The sequence below is a fragment of the Penicillium canescens genome (assembly GCF_028828765.1).
Source record: "Penicillium canescens strain IBT 15451 chromosome Unknown utg000002l_segment0_segment0, whole genome shotgun sequence".
Taxonomy (NCBI): Eukaryota; Fungi; Ascomycota; class Eurotiomycetes; order Eurotiales; family Aspergillaceae; genus Penicillium; species Penicillium canescens.
The window spans coordinates 1,902,637-1,923,440 of NW_026703964.1; the positions used below are offsets into that span (position 1 = coordinate 1,902,637).

Sequence of the window (20,804 nt, forward strand, 5' to 3'; positions counted from 1 at the left end):
CGTCCCATGTCCAATGCGACAAAATAGTATCCAGACCATCGGCCAACCAAGTCCAACCCCCGTTTCTAGGGACAAACGCCGACATGCAAGACCCATGTTTCCTTTTTTTTTTTTTTTTTTTTCCTGTGCAGCTAGTGCATCTAGTGTATCCATCAATGATCTGAGACAAAAAGGATATAGAGAGAAGAGGGGGGTTTGTAGGGAGAGCGAGTAAAAGACAAAACGAGAGGCAAAAGAAAGACAGGCCCTGAAAAGAAGACCCCCGGACAGCCATGACGCCTTGCTACCACCCAATCAGAGCGTGGTGGCTTAAATAAAGAGAGAAAAGAAAAAAAGAGAGATCAAAGCACACGATTTCTAGAAATGCACATCAGTATCAGAGTATTTGGAATGGAACAAACAATGAAGAGAATAGCAAAGAACATACAGCTTCAGGAGGTCTTCTAGACTATCAGCGCTGCAGCTCCGACCACGGGGAATGCTGCGCAGGACATCGACAATGGTAGCGAAGACGTCGCCACCCCGGTAGGCTAGGATAGCAGGGGCCTTGATATGATCCATCTCAGCGATATCCTGATGCAACTTGACGAAGCGGGTAGTGGGTTGTCTGCGGGCGATAGTGACGAGGCATTCTTCCACGATGGCGCTGTCATCCGACTGAACAAAACACAGTTAGCATGGTCCACCCAATTCAAAATCGAATGTGATATGTCACATCTTCCTCTCTCTCCGCCTGTAGACTCAAGGGGTACAGTATAAGTAGATCAAACATACCTTGTGGTCATAGATACAAACAACAACAACCGTCTCAGAAGTAACCTTCTCAATGGCATCAAGATACCCCACCGCATCAACATTCTCAACAGACCCAAACCGTCTCCCGCGGGGACTCAATCGACGGTGACCGCGGCCCTGCAGCTCCTGCATCCTCGACGCCCGCCACTTCCGCAGGAACCGCGCCTCATCGTCGTCGTCGCTAGCCGAGGACGCCTCAGCATGCGGCGAGTCATCGCGGGTCTTTGCACCGAAAGAGGGCCCATTGCCGTCAAATCCGGCAGCATTAAGGAGCGTACGACGGAACGACTTCTTCCTCGCCCGTTCAAAGGCCTGCGCATCGGCAATGACACCCTTCGGACCGGTATTAGCGTCGTAGACGGTATTCGGCACGTGGTAGTTCGCCGTCCGGGACGAGACCATGTTGTCGTCTGAGAAGTCTTCCTCGTCGGAGGAGTCGTGGATTTTGCGCTGGCGGAGGTTTTTGGTTGTTGCTTCGTCGGAGTACTGGGCGTCTGAGTCTGAGTGATTGTTGTGTTCGTGGTCTTCAGGGTGGGTGGCGAAGCGGGAACGGTTACTGTTCACCAGCTGGTTAAATTCGTCCTGGGCGGACATGGCGAAAGCGAGGGGTTGGATTGATTTAAAGCTGGGGTGAGAGTTTGGAGCCCGACAAGGATGAGGAGGAACTGGTCTTCCCCTGAAACGGAGATGGGGCTGTGGTAGGCAGAGATCGTCATGAAACCGGGAGCCCCTTTTCGCGTTTCAGACTGTTCCCGAACACCCGAAGAATGTTCTTTTCTTTTTGTCGACTGTAGTTAAGTTACTGAATTTAGTTATGTAGTGTGCCTATATCTTCTATTTACCTTCATCGGTTCAGAGAATATCTAAATCAAGAGTACTCGATATCAGCTTAACTCGTCTGGACTGCAATATCAAGGTTTATACATAGCAAAGCCCTCACGTTTCAGCACTTCACCCTCAGCGGCAACAAGGCAAACATATCCGTCGATCAATCTCGTATCCCAACGTGTACAAGGTGCCTATCAAGCCCAATGCAGCAAACGGTCTATCCCTTGCTTCGAGCACGCGGCACACCCCCGAAATAAAAGTGCTAAAAGGATAACGCAGATCGATTCTCCACGTTAACATCCACTTACTTGCATCGAGTCTGCCCACATCTAGTCCGATGTGCCGGTCGAAATAGCGTCTGGCCCATTGGCAACGCCGGCGATGCTGCTGTTTTGAGCTGGAGACGCCGTTTCGGCCCCCATCTTGCACTGCTGATCTGCTCCTGTGGGTCAGGGTTTTTTGATATTTTTGATATTTTGCGATTGTTTATTGGAGGTGGACTGGCTCTACTGGTTCGAAGGGTGAGTTTGAGCTTTTAGGGTTGGGTTTGGGTTTGGTAGGTTAAGTTGCAGAGTAGTTCCAGGTGAGAACTAGAGAGTATATGTATAGGGCATTCGTATACCTCGCATAGGAGGGGGTTCATATTCATGTTCATGTTTGCTTGCGGTTTTAGTATCAGGTTTCCAGTTTCCAATTTCTGTTTGCTGTTTCTATTTCTAGTAATACCAATGTCTCTCCCAGCCATTCCCCGTCCCTTGTCCAAGATTCGAGATATTAACCTCCTTAGAACCTGCCCTCGGCGTGTTCACGAGGACACTGACGTACCTTGTTTCATGTCTAGCCCGAGAAGAGTCTTTGTTCAAGGATCATCGCTCTACAGTATGTGACGTATCTGATGTTGTTGGCAGGGAAGAGTGGTATATCTCTAAGGGGGGACGCTGTTGCGAGTTCATATTTGAGTCTCCGAGGTTGGTCCGTGGTTACTACTGTTTCCTGTTTCTCGGTTTGTGAGATGAAGCTGTATGGTTTCAACTTGTTATCTATGTGCTGGCAGGGGAAGGGTTAGGAGGTAGGTTGTCTGTTGGTGTTTAGGGTTGAAGTCTTTACTTCTGACTCCCCTGACCGTGTGGATGTTGAGGCTGAGCCTACGTGTACAGCTTTATACTTGGCCTCACATGACTGACATCCGGAGGTACACTCTGCGCTGCTCTACTCTTCTACTTTACCGCAACCGAAGATCAAGACCGTGTGTATGCATGTCCTATCTCTGATGCTCACGCCACGCTCGCACATAACCAAGGCCAGGCAAAAACATGCTGCATATCGACCATCACCTCCCGTTGGAGCAGGAACCAAGAAGCAAAAAAGTGAACTAATGGAGATTGGAGCTGCTCGAACCATAAAAAAAAATCCGACACCGACGAATCCCGGAGACAAGAGATTCCAACGCAAGAGACAGTAAGTACAGCAGACTCTTTCTTTAGGAGAGACAAAAAACGATGAAAAAGGAAAATTGAAAAAGTTAAAAGAAAAAAGAAATGGGAAAGGAGAAGGGAGGGGAATCGACACAGGTAAATCAGCGAGAAATGGCCAAAATCCAGCAACCAGGTCCTCCTTTGCCTTCGCCAAGAAAATACATGCCGAGACCGATGAGGCAACCCAGAACAAGAAGAGAATAAAAGGTGAACTGAAGGGGGGATAAAAAAATTTCAAAAGACGGGGGAAGGGGGAAAGGGCATCGAGAAGTCGAGAAATGGAGAAACCAGGTCGCGGAAGCATCAGACATCATCTCGCTGTACAACCGACAACCCAGCTTGCGCTCTCGTCATATCCAAACAAATATTGTGTCATCGCTATCGTTTGTTCGCCCGGGACAGGCTCCCAAGGCGCCTCCACCTCTTCCTATCGCAACCGATGTCTGCGCCGAGTGTGTGGGTGTCCTAAGGGATTCCCCGTTTGATTATTATCGTATGGCGGAGATTCGAGCCATCGAATCAAGTAAAAAGTCGAAGAAGAGCATTGCAGAATGATCGACACGGGGTATCTTGCGTTTTGTTTTTGGTTTACCAGGCCCAGACCTTGAGCTGTAGAGAGGAGAGTCGTTAGTAGGTATTCCAAGGAAATGTCGGAGGAGACTTACGAGAGAATCCCAAGATCCAGTGCACAGACTGATGCCATCGTTGCTGACACCGAGGCAGCTAACGCGGTTGTCGTGGCCGCTCAAGGAACCAACCTTGTCACCGCGGAGAACATCCCATACCTGAATTGATATTAGTTGGGTTGGGTAAACAAATTCGAGATCAACATACCTTGCACTCGAAATCGTCGTATCCTGCGAAGAGTAACCGGCCAGAGACGGAGAAAGCAACGGAGGTGATACCGCACAGGACTTGGTCGCTCTGTAAGAAAAAAAACCACAAATTAGTTTCCGTCCAATTTAAATCGAGTCGTAGCACCAAATAATTACCTGGTAGATGTTAAGTTCGCGGTCGGCACGGATATCGAACAGACGGCAAGAAGTGTCATCAGAACCAGTACCAAAGGCGTTACCATCAGGGAAGAACTGAATAGCGTTGATGTCGGACTCGTGTCCGGCGAAAGTCTGAACGGCCTTGCCGGTACGGATATCCCACAATTTAGCGAAAGCGTCGCAAGCACCGGAAACAAATATGTTCTGGTTTGTCGGGTTGATACTGATCGACATCACATCACCGAGGTGGTCGGCGAACTCGGTCACCTTGGATCCGGACTCGATATCCCACAGCATACAGGTCATGTCACCGGACGAGGTAATGATGCGGCGGTCGTTGATGAAGCGACAGCAAGAGAGATATCCCGAGTGTCCGGACAGCTCGCGCGCGACACGAGTCGGGCCTTCGCGCGAGGACAGGTTGTAAATGGAACAAATATTGTCGAGACCACCGCACGCCACGTAGTTTCCGCTCGGGGCGTAGGCACAAGTCATAACCCACGAGGAGCGGAGGGGAATCGCATGAACTTTGTTTGTGGTGTAGGCATCCCAGATGATGAGCTTTCCGTCCTGCGAGGCTGAGACGAGGTGGCGGCGGTCGGTGGACCAGTGCATAGCGTAGATCTTAGCAAGGTGGCCCTTCAGCGTCCGTCGAGGCTTCATGCCAATTCGTGGTAGGGCATCGGTCTGGTCCTGCGCGACTTGGCGGACTGGAAACGGGGGTAAAAGGTCAGTCACGGTGAATCAATCTCGCGGGATGCAGCATTTCCCTGCCACATCCTGGATGTGACAGTAGATAGGGGAACATACGGGAAGAGTCGGCCAGCTCATCCTTTCTGCGCTTGATCTTGTCCTTCAAACCCTCGGCTTCGCGCCTGGCCGCGGTGATCTTGGCCTGCATCTGCTCGCCGCTCATATCGGCCATTTTATCAGGTCGCCCAGGGAAGTACAATTGAAAGTGAAACCGAGAGGAGGAGAGGAGAAGAAAAGAGAGAAGAGCCTCAGGCTTGGATCATAATACGGGGGGGGAAGAATGGGAGAGGAACAGGGGGTGAGAGGGAGAGGAGGCGTATTACCGGCTAGTGGTAATCGATGACATCGGTACCATTTATAAGCCTACTTTCTACTGCAAAGTTTGAAATAAGTAAATATGTACTACAATTAATTCAGTTATTGATATTGTTCTATTCAATCTGGTCTTCGATCTCAGTTTGATGTTCTTTGTTCTTCAAGGTGGCGGCGGGCCAAATTCACCCTGTTAGACCAATACACATTCAATACGAAGTACTTCCATACACACAGTCCCCAGGTACATAAAGGTCTTCTTTTCTTATGTTGATATCAGAACTGAAGCTGACATTATTACGGAGTACATGGCTATATACCTACATGTAGATACTGCATGTATTGTATTAGGGGCTCAGGGGTGGGAGCCACTCCGGAAAAAAACACGCACCACCAATAAAACATCTCCTGATAGTCTGAACCCAGGACCACACGGAGGAATCAGTGGGAAATTGTGGCGCTATGGATCGGCTTTGGTACTAAAGTCACTAGTCTCGAAGACTTAAGACATTCTCATAACATTGGATTACAGTTAGTTAACCGCCGCGGCTCTCAGTTTCTCGCGGCTATCACTGACATATCTTTTCTCCCTTGCGCCAATCCATTTTTCGAGTTTTGGCGGAGATTGGTTAAGTCCGCTATGGAGTCCAATGTATATTGTGCATGCACTAGCCTAGTGGGACTATGTAGACTTACAAACATAAGTTATAAGTTACTGGCATCCCTTATACAGGGGGCCTAGATAGTATGCAGAACAGAGGGACACGGTCCCTCAATACGGGCATGCAGAGTATCGTAAGCGCATTTCATCTAAATTGGCGGTTTCCAGTCCCCACCTCGCCGATGCTCGGCTTTCTAATTGCTCCTTCATCTTCATATACTCCTCCTATTCCGTACACATATATATACATACCATGGACAAGGACATGGAAGACACGCAGGTTCGTTACACTCCGATTTACATTTACAGTAATGACACCGCCAAGATCCCCGCTCTGGATCTACATGGACCCCAGTGCAAATCCTCATCTGCGGACATATAGGAGATGACTTCGGCACGAGTCATGGGCAACTGAAACCAATGCTTTGGATTCGGAGATCATCTCGCTTGCTAGAACCCATTGGATCAGAATAACGCTGACCTGTCGGTCCAACAAGGATTTGGCTGTATGTACAGTCATGATTCAAACCCTCGGCCCAGGGAGGCGCAACCAGTTCAGCCCGGGGCTGCAAGGCAGCTGTCAAACTGAGATCATCGAGAGATCAATGGTTTCTCCCAACTCCGGAGCCCTGGAGAATCAAAGCACTTACTAATCTCGGACCTCAACATGTATCTTACTACCAATGGTATTTCAACTGTCTGACCCTGGTCCATATTCGACGTAAGTCAGCTAAAAAGAAAGCAAAGATATCGGAGTACAAGAGATTATCTTCCTATCTGCGTTACCGTCTCCACGGCCTCATGGAGATCAAGCCCTTCAAAGCCAGGACCAGCTATAGTTTGTGTTATATCCCACCTCGAGTACTGGGCTAAATCTCCTGGCTGAATCTTTTGATCCAAGAAGGCCTATGGGGCTTATCTCAGTCATCGGATCGATCTTCTCCCAGGCAAACGGCGTTGCTGGTTACTCAGGTGGCTGGCGATCGGAAATCGATATAGGACGACTGAATATGCTTTGAAGAGCATGTCCTGGCAGCGAGGTACAGAGTTCTGTGCACAAGATTAACGTACGCATTGAGCCCTTTATATGAATCTGTTCCTGTGATCTAAGTATGGTGCATTAGTAACCTCTTGCGTTCGATATTGGAAGGTCAGAAAAGGCGCCACTCAAGCTCCTTGGCAAGATGTTCAGGTGATAATGAAAGTCAATTTAATACGTTCGTATCAGCGAATAATGGTTGATCCCGCAGAAACCATATTGCTCTATTAGTTCTATTATTGTTATATAGGTTAGATAAGCCTGCTACGGTACACTATTGCAGACATTCATTATTTACTACGTTATATATAATAGACTGGAGAGCCCCTTTTCAAAGGGGATTATGATATGCATAGGTGGACCAAACGCACAGTTCACATAAAGCCCATTGTCACGATCGAAGACCAAAGTCGACAATAAGCCGAGAACTAGCCGTTGAAGCCTCTAATTGAGGCCGATCCTGAATATTGAGAACGGAGCTCGGCACATAATAAGAGGGATGTTAGAACCGAGCTAGAGGAAATCAGCGTTGGGCTAGAACTGCTGATCTTCTGGAAAAAGGGGCCCAACAACCACACGTATCCTAACTGTAGTGCTCCCTCTCATGAGGCAAACATCTTGAAACCCCGCAAGTGCATAAGGCGGATATGGCTTCCCGGCAGTTCGCAGGTGTTCTAATCTTAGCCCGTCTGTGCGCCACACAGTTGCAAGCGCGTGTGAACCCTGTCGGAGATGTGATAGAGGCCCTTGGGGGCCAATGCTATTTCTTCTGCGGGGATTTTGGGGCTGATCTTACGCCTCTGACACTTGTTGCTAAGTTTAATTCTCTCAAAATAAACATCCCTGTCCCCAGGGCTGATGAAACAGCGTTAAGGGAGTATCAGAGTGTGTTCGGCACGTTAGTACTGATCAATTCCACATGATGATATTGGCAGGGGAAGGACCAGGCTAGACTGGGCTGCCGTCGGTTGTCCTTGTACTATTGCCTATTGGACAGGGTCTATTCTGCTATAGTGTGTAGGCACGTCTCATACCTGGGGTAATGATATACGAATAGCACCATGCAGCAGTATACATACAAATACCTCCAATCCCTTGGTCTTGTGCTCCGGTGCATTTTCGATGTGTTGACGTCGATAAAATTTAGATGTAACACAACTCATTTCTCTTGTCGATCCATCACTTCGGATATGAGGCTTCAGTGACCCCGAGTGTGGGGTGTTTGAGGACTTCTTCCAGTCAGGAGAAATGGCCGAAGCTATTTGAATAGTTCCTAGGAGTCATTGGTGGGTTCGTGTGCTGGTCACTGCTTGAGATCTACAGTGGCCTCCGCTCGTGCCGAATCGAGCCCGTCATACATGTAATTAATCAGGCGGCATCATGTTTGGTGATCGCTGAGTTGAAGTATTTGATCTGACATGGAAATCAAGGATAAATAGCCCTGTGACTAGGCACACTTATGCCAGCTGGTATGTTAAGGGATATGTGATTTCATCCTGGTGGTAACAGGGTACTCAATGAGAGAACCATTTCAGTAAACAATAGACGGAAAACAACAGATAACAGAAAAAGAAGAGAGGGAGATGCAGAATATAACACAAAAATAAAAGACAGATAGCAAGCAGGACCAAAATAGCCAGAGTACAGTGGCCAAAATAGCCCTGGAGAGAGTGGCGGGTATATCGTAATATTAAGGAGGCACCTGACGCTCTCCGCTTTCGCCTTCTTGAAACCTCTTCCTCCCACCCCCATCGCCATCCCCATCTCTATTGCAAACTTCAAGACGACTCAGTTCTTCATCTGCATTCTGCCCTTCTTTCCCTTTTTCTTTCATTAAGAGCCCTTGGGACCCCCAGCTTTTGTCCGGCCTCGAACCCTTTCGCCCCTTCTGGGAGTCATCGAATTTTATCGCCAGCGAGCCCATCGGTGACCTATATACCGTCGCCATTCGTGCGCCTGATGTCTTTGGTTTGATTTCTTCTCTAATCAGCGAGGAATCCCTAAAAACAGTGGGCGTCATCCCATTTGGTTAGGGGGCTGAATAAATCCAATCCCACGTCGGACATCGTCAAGGTCCTCGCCTTTTGCATCTCTTCGCCTCTATATGCTATTTTGCATATCCCGGCTCTACTACATTTAGCACCTCGTTTTTCCCGCAGCGTTTTCTCGTCCGTCATTCACCATGCGGGAAGTCAACTTTAGTATCCCTAATGTGAACAAGGCCTCGGTCAACATCACAACAACTCTCTATGACCGCCGTGCCCTTGACTGCACATCGACTCTACCGCTCATCAACTCTCTCAACCACCTTGCGTACCTCACAACCTCCTCCGCCCGGATTCGAGATATCCTCACCGTCGATGGCGGCATCGAGCGACTCGTGTGCATCCTTAAGGAGGGCCGAAGCAAAGATTTGATGGAAATGTGGAAATGGAGCCTCGCTTTCCAGTGTGTCGTGAACATTGGCGTGCGTGGCTCCGAGGGTGTCCGGACTCGAGTTGTGGAAGCCGACATGGTGCCGGTCATCGCCACCATTCTCAGCAACTATATCAAAGTGGTGGACAAGGTGCGATCTCGCAATGGACCATCCGCCGACACCGAGGACAAGGAGAATGAGGAGTCGTCCAAGGATGCCAAATCCAGAACCCACACAGAACCCTCTACTCGATCGACCCGTTCCACCCGTTCCACGCCCGCCTCTGCGGATAACCTGATCGAGTCACACTCCCAGGCCGAGTCACATCATTCTCGCCGACAAGCCCCTCCTCCGAGTATCGAAATCCCACAACCGTTCTATCAGGATAGCCAGCCTACCGACTCCGATGCCATGGATGTCACGACTTCTCCTCCCCGCGCGCCCATGACATCGCCCCCCGAACGCAGTACCTTTGGCCAGGAAGCCCACAACCACGGACGATTCCCACGGGCTGGCCATAGCCTACGGTCGATGCAACCTCTTGCCACCGCCGTTCCCACGATGGATACCGCAGATGGATTTGGACTGCGCCCTGTGCGGGACGCTGAGCGTCTTCCTAGCATGCTTCCTGGCCTGCAGACTGGAATCGTCTCCCAACCCGACTCCCCGACCACTCCAAGTGGACCTCTCCACGCACAACCCCGCCACCTACAAACAGCCGCCGCTAGACAACGCCCTTCAATCCGCCAGCAGATGTCGGCGTCCGGTGAATCGGACGACGCCAATGGCGAGGATTCTACCATGGGAGAAGATAGCACTATGGGACAACCCGCTCAAACTATCGTTGGACTTCCCAATCGGATGGAGCTTGACGATGCTGATGAGAATGAGACAACGATGATTGATGATATGTCTACCACCCACGACCTGACAGTGACCGATCCCTCTGAGGAAGGTGGCCAGGAAGTGGAGACCTTCAACATCGCTCGTCGTTCTGTAGATGGCAGCATCATTAATAACGAAACCACCCAGGCCAATGGCGGATTGGGTCTTTCTCCTGCGCAAGCCACAAACAACCCTAATTCTCCTACCATCGCACCCAGCCCTTACGCCTTGTACCTCCGTGACCGAAGTGCCCCCGCAACACAAGGAGTGCTGACAACCATGCCTCGTGACGAGGACGTCCTGATGTCCTTGCAGCTCTTGGCATACGTCTCCAAGTACTGCAACCTCCGTGAATACTTCCAGTCCTCGCATCTTGTCCCGAAGTTGAAGATTGATCATGAACTCCATCTCCTGGATGAGAACACTGATCTTTCTTCGCCGGTCGAGATCGAGGAGGAAGAGGAGTACCTGCTGCCCGAAGACCTCAACATCTTTCCCTTGGTGGAGAAGTTCACTGTTCGACATCATTCCAAGGACATGCAGTACTGGGCGTGCGTGGTCATGAGAAACCTCTGCCGCAAGGATGAAGCGAGAGGTGGCATTCGCCAGTGCGCCTACTACAAGTGCGGCAAGTGGGAGGTGTTCCAGCGTCAGTTCGCCAAGTGTCGGCGCTGCCGTCGCACCAAGTACTGCAGCAAAGACTGCCAGAAATCAGCATGGTTCTACCACCGGCACTGGTGCCACACGACCCCTTGATACGACCCAATCACCTGAAAGGAGTTTCATTTTTGATTTCCATGCATACCGGCTCGCATAGCGTCATATCCGTCACGCGTCTCCCTTATTCTGTTCCAAGGTCTCACGTCTCCCTTGCGCATGGCATTTCAAAATCTGGCGGCGTTTCCAATTCGACCCGAAGATACCTCTTACATGTTGTCTGGCATTATTTTCTTTCTTATTCCCTTTCTCGCACAGCTTGCCTTGCATCTTGGTTTATTGACGTGAGGCCCACATCTGCGAGCCATCCTTTTCATTGCCCATACCAATTTCTTTAAACCATCTGTCATGACTGTACATCTCATTCTGCGCTGGGAATTCTTCCCTCTGCTTTCGTCCCCTCGGGGGCTATTACGTTTTCGCTCATAACTAATTGTGTGCTGTCACGAGTTTCTTATTTGTCAGTAGATGGGCAGCATTACCGACAACTTCAGCCGCATCCCGGCCTTCTGAAGCATTTCAATCTGGTGCGCATCTCATCTATGATTCTGATTTATGTCTGGAGGTTTTCTCAGCTGTGTATTTGCACTTTGCCACAACGGCACCGGCGTTTCATAATCCATTCTCATTCTTCAATCATTCAGTGTTTCTGCAATATGCTTGAATACATAAGCCCGTAAGCTAGTAACTAGCGTCCGTAACACATCGCATATCCTATACCACACCACATATCACATATCACCCCCTCATTCATCCTTCTTAAATCCATATGTAGCCTCCAACCTAGACATAAGATGCTCATGAGCAGTCAAAGGCCTCTTCCCAGCCTCCAAACTCCCAGCCCCACCCCCAAACCCAACAATGCCCCCCTCCCCAATGTCCCCAGTCCTCTCCCGATGCAAACGAACAACCTCCCCAGGAACAGGAACCAACTCCGTCGCATCAACCGGATGGCAAAAGTAAACAAGCGTATACCTATCCTGAGGATCCTCACACCTCTGCTCAGCTAACGGAAACACAACACGGTGCACAGTCGACTTGAGCAACCCGTCCGTCCAGTAACTCAACAGATCACCGATATTCACCAGGATTGGTGGGAATGGGTACTTCTTTTTCTCTACCTCGCTTCCATTGCCGGGGATTATGGGAACGGGTGCCCAGGTCTTTTCCGGTGTTAGGATTTCTAGACCTGGTTGGCCCGGTCGTTGAAAGAGCAGGGTTATACTGCCGTAGTCGGAGTGTGCGCCTGCTCGCACATCTTTGTCGTGTTTGTAGCTTTTTGTTGCTTCGCTTTTTAGTGATGGGTAGTATAGGTAGCGGAGGATGCTGCCAGTTGGTCCTGTTGTCGGGTCGTGCCGGGTTGTGAAGAAGTCTTCGTTTATCTGTGTTATGTTAGGGTTGGTATATATAGAGGGGATGGGGATGGGGTTGCGCACTTCCAGGCCTAAGGCTAGCAGAGTCAGGATTCGGGTGCAGGTCTTATTGCAGAGACCGGCAAAGTCGTTGATCTCGCTTTCGTGTGGCTTCAGTGAGGGTGGGAGTGGTTGTTGGGCTTTGCCGTCTTTAAAGTCGCCGAAGTTCATGGCTCTGTTTGAGGGCTTAGCGAATGTGCCGGTTGTTAGTGGTTTAGGTTTGGCTGCATACTCTTTGAAGTCGCCTGTCTGTTTTCATAGTCAGTATCGTGATGTATACTCTATGGAGTAGGGATACAAGTTATGACTTACCCGTTGATGCTCGGGATCTAGCGTTTCGATATGCATGCCAGACCAACCGCGATTCTAGTGAGGTCAGCCTCTGTTTGGCTGTCATATATATGTATGCTGTAGGCTCAAGGTGTTACACATTTGGCTCAATCCGGCACATTTCCTTCTCAGCTGCGGGAGATGCAAAGAACTTCTTTGACTATATAGACGGTTAGCCATCATATATATCGTCATAGAGGTATAGACTTACCAGTTCAAACCCATGATCCACATCTTCAGCAGTAAAATCAGTGCCCTTGCTGTTGACGTACAGAAAGCCATACTTGGCGGCGGCATCCAGCATTGCCTTCCCCACCGCGGGGTCGTGGGGATTGGAGATGTCAATGACAGGGAGCTCGATTGGGGTTGGTTCGGCCATTTTGACGAGGATTAGAACAATAGTTACAGACTGGAGGCTTAGGTGAATATATATAGAGAGATGTGTTGGTGGGCCCGCGTATCGTTCAATATATATTTGGCCAATCCAGTTGTCTCTTCACTGGCTCGGCTCTCTTAGTTTCGCCTTTTCCGAGCACAGGCGACATCCGACTACTTAGGAGTAGATAACCCCAAATATCATGATCTTAAACGTAATTGGATCAGTGTGATATGACCTCTACCTTGCCTGTTTCTATTTATACAAGTAGCTTCCAAGGTTAGATATGGAGATTGGGGATGACTTCATGATTATGCGCCGACAGATACTGAAATCTAGCATATTTCAACTTACTACAGTAAATAATAAGGGAAAACAACCATACTGTAGTGGCATACTCAGTAGAAGGGGATGTGATACAGGCAAAAAAACAGGCCAACTCCGCCTTCTGCCCCCCTCGTGCCTTCACCCTCTCCAACCCCAACCACCACAGCTTTCGTCGCATTCTCGAGCTTTCAATCTGCTCTCCTGACCCTTTCATATCTATCGCTACCTATCGCCTGTCTTCCCTCTGGGCTTTGCTGTCCGGCGCCGGCCGTTCTTTTAGCCCGTGACAGCTCCAAACATGCCGAGTACCAACCCTGAGCTCCACTGCAATCGCATCGACTAACTTCAACCCTCAATTAGTCCGTCCTTTTGATGAATGGGCCGTGACCCGCGCACAGTCCCTCCCCCTCTCAGCTTTGAAGGGGGCTATCGTCGGTATCGATGCGTCGCACTACATCAACCAACACCTTATCAACCAGTCAACCCGCGAAGCCCTCCTGGGCGCACTCGGCGGCTTCCCTTTCGCCCTGAGAACCAACATCGAGAAGGAACTACAGACTTTCAAGAGCCTCGGCGTCGCCTGCATCTTTGTATTCAATGGCCTTGATTTCGGCAAGAAGGAACAGCGCCCCCAACCCACATCGTCGCGGTCTTTCGAACAAGCCTGGGAACTTTATGACCAACAGCAAGCCGACCAGGTTGTCGACGCCTTCAGCAGTGCTGGTATGATATCTTATTATTCGTCTTTTTTCCCTGTCGGCAGTCCCTCGTTCTCCCCCATCCACTGGACTCGACCAAGCATCCCAACAACCGCTGACCCGAAGCAACACCCAGGAACCCCACCGCCGGAGACCCTCTTCAAGTTCCTGCAACGGATCTTGACCCAAAATGGTGTCGAATTCATGGTCGCGCCCTACAGCGCCGCGGCTCAGGTGAGTAGCCATTGTGTCATGGCCGGGAGTGAGATCTGACCAATGCATCCGAACAGCTCTCCTACCTTGCTCGTGGTCCCAACCCTGTAGTCGATGCCGTGTACGCCCCATCCGAAGCTCTTCTGTTTGATCTTGACAAGCTGGTCACCCGCATCGACACCGAACCCGCGCAATTCTTCTGGATCACGAAACAAACCTGCCAGGAAGAGCTGGGTCGACTCACAAATGATCAATTCCTGGACTTTTGCTTACTACTCGGTTCTCCCTTCCTGCGTTCTTTCCCGCTTTTCGAAAACCCTGCTTATCCTGGCAAGAGCCCCAGCATTCGCGATGCTTTGCCAATGTTCAACCAGGCCGGCCGAAGTGCCTTAACACTGTGCGCACAGTTTGAAGATGATCGTCGCATTCAGGAAATTCAGTATGGAGATCGATACAAGCGCGCATACATGATCGTGAAGCATCATGTGTATATGGACGTGGACGGTCGAGTCGGACCCATGGACCCGGAGAACATTTCGTCAGACATGCACGAACTCATCGGACAGCGGCTCCCCGAAGAGCTGTATTTCTATCTATCCAAGGGCATTATTAGCGCCGATGTGCCGAACTTCCTTACATCTGGTGAGGTGCGCGCCTCGCTACCGTTAGGCACTGAAGATACCGAGATCTACCGCTCGCTCGTGGGTGACATTTTGACACCTATCCGGACTCAGTATATCTGTTTGCTAGCGAACTCGCTTCACCGATTCTACCAGACTAAAGTGATCACGATCCATCCATGGTTCGACGACAGTTCAGACAGAACAATTAACCTCAAGGGCATTCCCTCGGTCAAGGATACCATCCAGCCTTGGAAGATTCTGGGCGAGAAAGCCCCCGAGAGTGTCAAGAAGCTTCAGGCTCCTCGTGGATCTTTCAAATTTGCTGTGCAAAGCTTGAACGACTCTGACTTTGTGTCCAAGTCTTTTGCTACTAAGGAGTCACCAGTATGTTATCCAAATATGTGACGCTGATCAATTGCTAACCAAGACCAAAGCGCCTTTCATCGCAGGAGGATATCTTATCTAATGTCATGTGGCGCTTCTTGCAGCTACGCGGATATGTTGATGACAAGCACAATCTCACTACGTGGGGTAAGAGTCTGGAGCAGGCATTATCAGCTGTGGATCCTGCAGACAACCTCGAGGAGGCTATCTTCATCGCTTTTGAGATGCTCCGCCTGGATCTTCTCAACACCAAGCCCTGGTTCTCACAAGTATCTGGCGGTCCGATGCGAGGATCAGAAGAAGATAAGACTTTCAACATGCTTGTTTCCCGTGTTGCATGCGTTGGCAAATTGCAACACAAGAGCATTGGATATTCTGGTCCCCTAAGCCGTCAACTTCTTTGCTACCGCTCCTTGATCTCCGAGGTCCGCTCTGCGCTCAGGAACCTGGTTGAGGTGGTATTGACTGGTATGCTGCTCGGTGGTGACGCTGACCGGGATCGTAACGACTGGAATGAGATGGCTATCAAGTACGTATCCAGACCCCCAGTGGTTTATATTATTCTAACCTACCTGTTTAGGCTTCCCTTCATTGATGATAACGACTGTGGACTTGGAATTGCAGTCCGGACCTACCTGGACGATCTTCCGTTGCAAACAAACCCAACCTCTCCTGAGGCCCGTGCCGATGTGAAGGCAAAGGGCAAGGAATGGTTCCAGCACAGCGAGAGCTTCACTGGGAACTTGGATCTGGCTTTCAAGCTATGGGATGCGGTAAGTGCTGATAGAAGGTTCAATGTCGGACAAATACTGACCTTTGATAAAGGTCTACAAGGGAGCACACAATGCGGGCAAGGATTTCGCGGATGTTAAGTTCTGGGACGACGCGAACAAGTGGCTCTCGGAGAGACGATGATCTGATTAAGATCAATCAGCTATAACAACCAACCACGGGGATCTCGGGCTGCAGGGCTCGCAGTTGAGAATCACGCCAGAAATTCGCTTCGTGATGCCTCCAAAAATGCGATATCGGCAATTCTCCAGTGTATTACTATCTAGTAACAGACTAAAAAAAAAAAAAAAAAAAACGAAAGAAATATGAGAAACCCGATACTACCCAGACACTTATATTGGCCGATGTCGTATTGTTTGTAGCCACTGGAGATAGAGATCGATGATCTGCGGGTGGAGACACCAAGTGGCCTCTTCCGTATTGTTTTGTCAGCCAAGCGTCAACTTCAGGATCCGCCAATTCATTGTTCACTTTCTCCAAAAGCCCCCAAACACATTCACAATGGCACGTCTGAGCTTCCTGCTGGTCGGTGCCCTCACAGCCCTCAGCGGCTTCGCCAATGCAAGCTCCGCCGTCAAAGATCTAATCCCCAGCAACTTCGATGATGTCGTCCTGAAGTCCGGCAAGCCCGCACTCGTGGAGTTCTTCGCTCCCTGGTGTGGCCACTGCAAGACTCTCGCCCCAGTCTACGAGGAGCTCGCCCAGACCTTCGCCTCCGTCCAGGACAAGGTCACCGTCGCCAAGGTCGACGCTGATGCAGAGCGCTCTCTGGGCAAGCGCTTCGGTGTCCAGGGCTTCCCCACACTGAAGTGGTTCGATGGAAAGAGCGACAAGCCCGAGGAGTACAAGGGTGGCCGTGACCTTGAATCTCTGTCCGCTTTCATTACCGAGAAGACTGGCATTAAGCCTCGTGGCGCCCAGAAGGAGCCTAGCAAGGTTGAGATGCTGAACGATGCTACTTTCAAGACTACTGTTGGTGGCGATAAGAATGTTCTGGTTGCTTTCACTGCGCCGTGGTGCGGACGTGAGTTTGACCGCCCAATTATCTAGCTATCTATTTATCTTCAGATCTGGTCCGGACTGATCTGATCTAATTGTTCATCCGCTAACCATCCCAATCACTCTGAACAGACTGCAAGACTCTCGCCCCGGTCTGGGAAACTCTCGCCAACGACTTCGCCCTCGAGTCCGACGTCGTGGTCGCAAAGGTCGACGCTGAAGCCGAGAACGCCCGCGCCCTGGCCAAGGAGCAAGGCGTGACCGGATACCCAACCATTAAGTTCTTCCCCAAGGGCTCGATCGAGCCCCAGGCCTACTCCGGCGCCCGCTCCGAGGAAGCCCTGGTCAAGTTCCTGAACGAGAAGGCCGGCACCCACCGCGCCGTCGGTGGCGGTCTCGACGAGCTCGCCGGCACCATCGCTGCCCTGGACAAGATTGTTGCTGAGGGCGTCGCCGCTGGCAAGCTCGACAAGCTCGCTGCTGATGTTAAGAAGGCTGCTCAGGGTCTGCAGGATAAGTACGCCGAGTACTATATCAAGGCTGCTGAGAAGCTGAGCAAGAATGGGGAATATGCCGCTAAGGAGCTTACTCGTCTCCAGAAGATCCTGGCTAAGGGTGGTTCTGCTCCTGAGAAGTTGGATGATATTCTTTCGCGCAGTAACATTCTCCGTCGCTTTGTTGGCGAGGAGACGCATGATGAGCTTTAAACGACTTGTTCATGTTTGGATGTTATATTCGTTTGGAATTTCTTGGCTGCAAAATTTGCTATTAAGCCTGGATTCATGTTGACCATGTTGGATTCAGCCTATGAAAATATTGGCTTGATGCTGTATACTGTATGAAATGAGAAATCAAGTACCAACTCAAGGCTCTTGCCTTTACAAGTATACTGCGAGTGTACACTGGTACATGCTATGTGAATAGACCATAGATCCATGATTCAAAAGAAACAGATATGTTCCTTCTGTATGAGACAATCCGTGTTTGATTGTAGGGTATCTATGAAATCGAATCGTAAAGCATAAGAAAAAGCAGGATAATAGCAGATGCCCATGCCGGTATCAAGAAAGAAGAAAGCCGTATGCTATGAATATGATACAGGAACCAAACTGGAACCTGATTAACAAGATGTGCAGTGCTGATCGCCCTGCCGCCACCTAACGCCATGCGAAACAAGAAAAGCCCGAAGCCGAGACGATGTCGAGCTGGAGTATGGACAAGTGGCGAGTATGCTTATTTAGTTGGGGTCGCAGAAGAATCGGAGGATGCGGTGAGAGAAGCCTCTAGTTCGTCGAGGCGTTTGGTCATGTCGTCCACTGTATAGGTATAGCGTCTTCGGTTAGTTATTGTCGCAATTGGAGGTATAGAAGGAGTGTGTATAAATGGATGGTGGTAGAGACGTACGCTTTGCAAACATCTCCGTGGAGACATTCTCGAATTTGCTTTGGAGCTGGTCTAGCAATTCGTCAACGGCCGCGGTAAGCTGGCCCTGGGCATCAGAGTTCTGGAAGGTCACTTGTTTAGTAAGGCGAACAGTGGATGCAATTCCCGGATGTTACATACCGGTTGAGACAGAAGAGACTCGCCCTCTGGTGCTGGGGAGAGCTTCTCTGGAGAGGGAGACTTGGGATCTTCGGCCATTGTGGACTATGTACAACTAGGACAGACTGCTTGAGGCAAGTAGACCTCGGGAGATGAGGGCTCCAGGCTCCCACTGGCAATGTATCTACCGCCTTCCTATTACGCACTAGATCAGCCTTTCTCTAGAGAGCTATAGTGAGTATACTATTAGGAGATTACCTATTAAGACACAGCTACTTTACTTAACTTGAAGGAAATATGGGGTTGAATGTTCTACTTTACTATCCTCATATCCAACAGCGCAAGATCTAATATAGAGAGAGAAGATGACGTGAAGAAAGAGGATATGGAGAGGTGGATAGTGTATTCCACGCATACATTGCATTGATCTCATTTGTACTGCAGGTTTTATGGGCTATTGGACCTATTGTATTCGGGCTGATTCTTCCACTCTTCGAGGATCAGCCTCCGTTTTCGCCCTACTTTGGCCTCTCTTTTTTCACATCTTTTTCACCCGTTATCAAGTGCCTCGGGTTGTAGTTGTTTAAAGATGGTGGGTTAATCATGTAGGAGTGTGAAAGAACATATGGCCTATGATTTTAGTACTGTAGTGAGCCATGGAGAGTTGTAGGACTCGATAAGCCACCGGATCAACAGTATTCCCGGTATATTACCACATATGGACTAGCGGACTCTTATCGGGAAACGCTAACCCATTTAGGACTGGCGCGATTTTAAAAAAATCCCGTGGACTCTGATGCGGGTTTGATACCGACTCGTTTCCTCTCTTGTCAATTCCTTTCCCATTCCCCAAATACCATTTTCTTTTTGTTTTCCCACAAAAAGACACAATGGTTAAACGCAGCAAGCTCCTGCAGGCCCTCGACGCCCACAAGGGTCGGGACTACGAGGCCGAAAAGCAGAAGAAAATGATCAAGACCGCCGAGAAGAAGAAGGCCGGTAAGAAGGCTGCTGCCGCCCCCGAAGACAAGGTTTCCGAAGAGAAGGGAGAGCAGGAAGAGGCTGAGAGCTCCGAGGCCGAGGAGGAGGAGGAGGAGGAAGAAGAGGAAGAAGCCGACGAGGATGAGGAAATGGAAGACGAGGAAGCCGAAGAAGACATCCCCCTTTCTGACCTCGAAGAAGACGAGCGCGAGGACGTCGTCCCTCACCAACGCCTTACAATCAACAACACTGCCGCCATCAAATCCTCCCTCAAGCGCATCTCTTTCATCTCCGCGCAGACACCATTCTCGGAGCACAACTCGCTAGTGTCGCAAGAGCCCATCGATATCGAAGACCCCAATGACGATCTGAACCGCGAGTTGGCCTTCTACAAGGTCTGTCAGGCTGCCGCTACCACTGCCCGTGGCCTGCTCAAGAAGGAAGGCATTCCCTTCACACGGCCGGGCGATTACTTCGCAGAGATGGTCAAGGACGACGAGCACATGGGCAAGATCAAGAAGAAGCTGTACGAGGAGGCTGCCGGCAAGAAGGCTGCCGCCGAGGCTCGTCGCCAGCGTGATCTGAAGAAGTTCGGCAAGCAGGTCCAGAATGCCAAGCTGCAGCAGAGACACAAGGAGAAGCGCGAGATGTTGGAGAAGATCAATACCCTCAAGAAGAGTACGTCCCCCTTATATACCTATGTAACAGTCCCAATTACTAACCTACTTTCTCACAGAGCGCAAGGCTGACAGCTCTGCTCCTACCGATGACGCTAACGACATGTTCGATGTTGCCATTGACGAGGTTGCTCAGTCCGAGAAGCGTGGCAATGGCGAGGGCGGCACTCGCAGCTCTAAGCGCCAGAAGAAGGATGCCAAGTTCGGATTCGGTGGCAAGAAGCGCCATGCTAAGAGTGGCGATGCTACCTCCAGCGGTGACCTGTCCAAGTTCTCTGCTAAGAAGATGAAGGGTGGTGCGAAGCGCCCTGGTAAGAGTAAGAGACACGCTGCGAAGGGTCGCAACTAAGGGCTTTTGTTGACTGCATTTGTACTTGCATCCTGTAATTATTTCTTTTTCTCTGGGTCTGGATAACCAAAAATGGCAATTTTGATTTATTATTTCCATGCCTTGTGAAGCAAGAGTTATACGTATTGTCTGTCGCTCTTTAGACCTGGAATTGGACTCGCTGCGTATAATTCCTTTGCATGGCAAAGTGACGCAGCTCAATCCCCAAGCTACAATTCAAGAGAC

The 20,804-nt window shown here is 50.0% G+C and overlaps 8 protein-coding genes across 8 annotated transcripts; 4 read left to right on the forward strand and 4 right to left on the reverse strand.

Annotated features, from left to right (window-relative positions):
* Positions 1–341: 341 nt before the first annotated feature.
* On the reverse strand, positions 342–1,389 carry N7446_001912 (phosducin family protein; the record flags this gene model as incomplete). Its single annotated transcript, XM_058510661.1, has 3 exons — positions 342–357; positions 428–657; positions 775–1,389. The coding sequence occupies 3 exons, from the start codon at positions 1,387–1,389 to the stop codon at positions 342–344; spliced, it is 861 nt and encodes a 286-aa protein (XP_058376197.1).
* A 1,389-nt stretch (positions 1,390–2,778) lies between these two features.
* N7446_001913 (WD40 repeat domain-containing protein) lies at positions 2,779–5,160 on the reverse strand. Its single transcript, XM_058510662.1, has 5 exons — positions 4,904–5,160; positions 4,091–4,803; positions 3,933–4,022; positions 3,764–3,883; positions 2,779–3,707 (listed from the first exon to the last, which is right to left on the reverse strand). Exons 1-5 carry the CDS (start codon positions 5,016–5,018, stop codon positions 3,687–3,689), a joined length of 1,059 nt encoding a protein of 352 aa, XP_058376198.1. The 5' UTR covers positions 5,019–5,160; the 3' UTR covers positions 2,779–3,686.
* A 3,880-nt stretch (positions 5,161–9,040) lies between these two features.
* samB (MYND-type zinc finger protein MUB1) lies at positions 9,041–10,915 on the forward strand (the record flags this gene model as incomplete). Its single annotated transcript, XM_058510663.1, has 1 exon — positions 9,041–10,915. The coding sequence occupies one exon, from the start codon at positions 9,041–9,043 to the stop codon at positions 10,913–10,915; it is 1,875 nt and encodes a 624-aa protein (XP_058376199.1).
* Positions 10,916–11,622: 707 nt separating this feature from the next.
* Positions 11,623–12,997, reverse strand: N7446_001915 (uncharacterized protein; the record flags this gene model as incomplete). Its single annotated transcript, XM_058510664.1, has 6 exons — positions 11,623–12,258; positions 12,313–12,463; positions 12,521–12,537; positions 12,601–12,654; positions 12,719–12,778; positions 12,830–12,997. 6 exons carry the CDS (start codon positions 12,995–12,997, stop codon positions 11,623–11,625), a joined length of 1,086 nt encoding a protein of 361 aa, XP_058376200.1.
* A 622-nt stretch (positions 12,998–13,619) lies between these two features.
* On the forward strand, positions 13,620–16,154 carry N7446_001916 (MKT1 family protein; the record flags this gene model as incomplete). The annotated part of the gene is made up of 6 exons (XM_058510665.1): positions 13,620–13,626; positions 13,682–14,253; positions 14,310–15,239; positions 15,290–15,768; positions 15,820–16,012; positions 16,065–16,154. The coding sequence occupies 6 exons, from the start codon at positions 13,620–13,622 to the stop codon at positions 16,152–16,154; spliced, it is 2,271 nt and encodes a 756-aa protein (XP_058376201.1).
* A 378-nt stretch (positions 16,155–16,532) lies between these two features.
* Positions 16,533–17,737, forward strand: N7446_001917 (protein disulfide isomerase family protein; the record flags this gene model as incomplete). Its single annotated transcript, XM_058510666.1, has 2 exons — positions 16,533–17,055; positions 17,163–17,737. The coding sequence occupies 2 exons, from the start codon at positions 16,533–16,535 to the stop codon at positions 17,735–17,737; spliced, it is 1,098 nt and encodes a 365-aa protein (XP_058376202.1).
* Positions 17,738–18,263: 526 nt separating this feature from the next.
* Positions 18,264–18,671, reverse strand: N7446_001918 (heat shock factor-binding 1 family protein; the record flags this gene model as incomplete). The annotated part of the gene is made up of 3 exons (XM_058510667.1): positions 18,264–18,346; positions 18,435–18,534; positions 18,594–18,671. 3 exons carry the CDS (start codon positions 18,669–18,671, stop codon positions 18,264–18,266), a joined length of 261 nt encoding a protein of 86 aa, XP_058376203.1.
* Positions 18,672–19,462: 791 nt separating this feature from the next.
* N7446_001919 (EBP2 family rRNA-processing protein) lies at positions 19,463–20,802 on the forward strand (the record flags this gene model as incomplete). The annotated part of the gene is made up of 2 exons (XM_058510668.1): positions 19,463–20,231; positions 20,290–20,802. The coding sequence occupies 2 exons, from the start codon at positions 19,463–19,465 to the stop codon at positions 20,577–20,579; spliced, it is 1,059 nt and encodes a 352-aa protein (XP_058376204.1). The 3' UTR covers positions 20,580–20,802.
* Between the last annotated feature and the right edge of the window lie 2 nt (positions 20,803–20,804).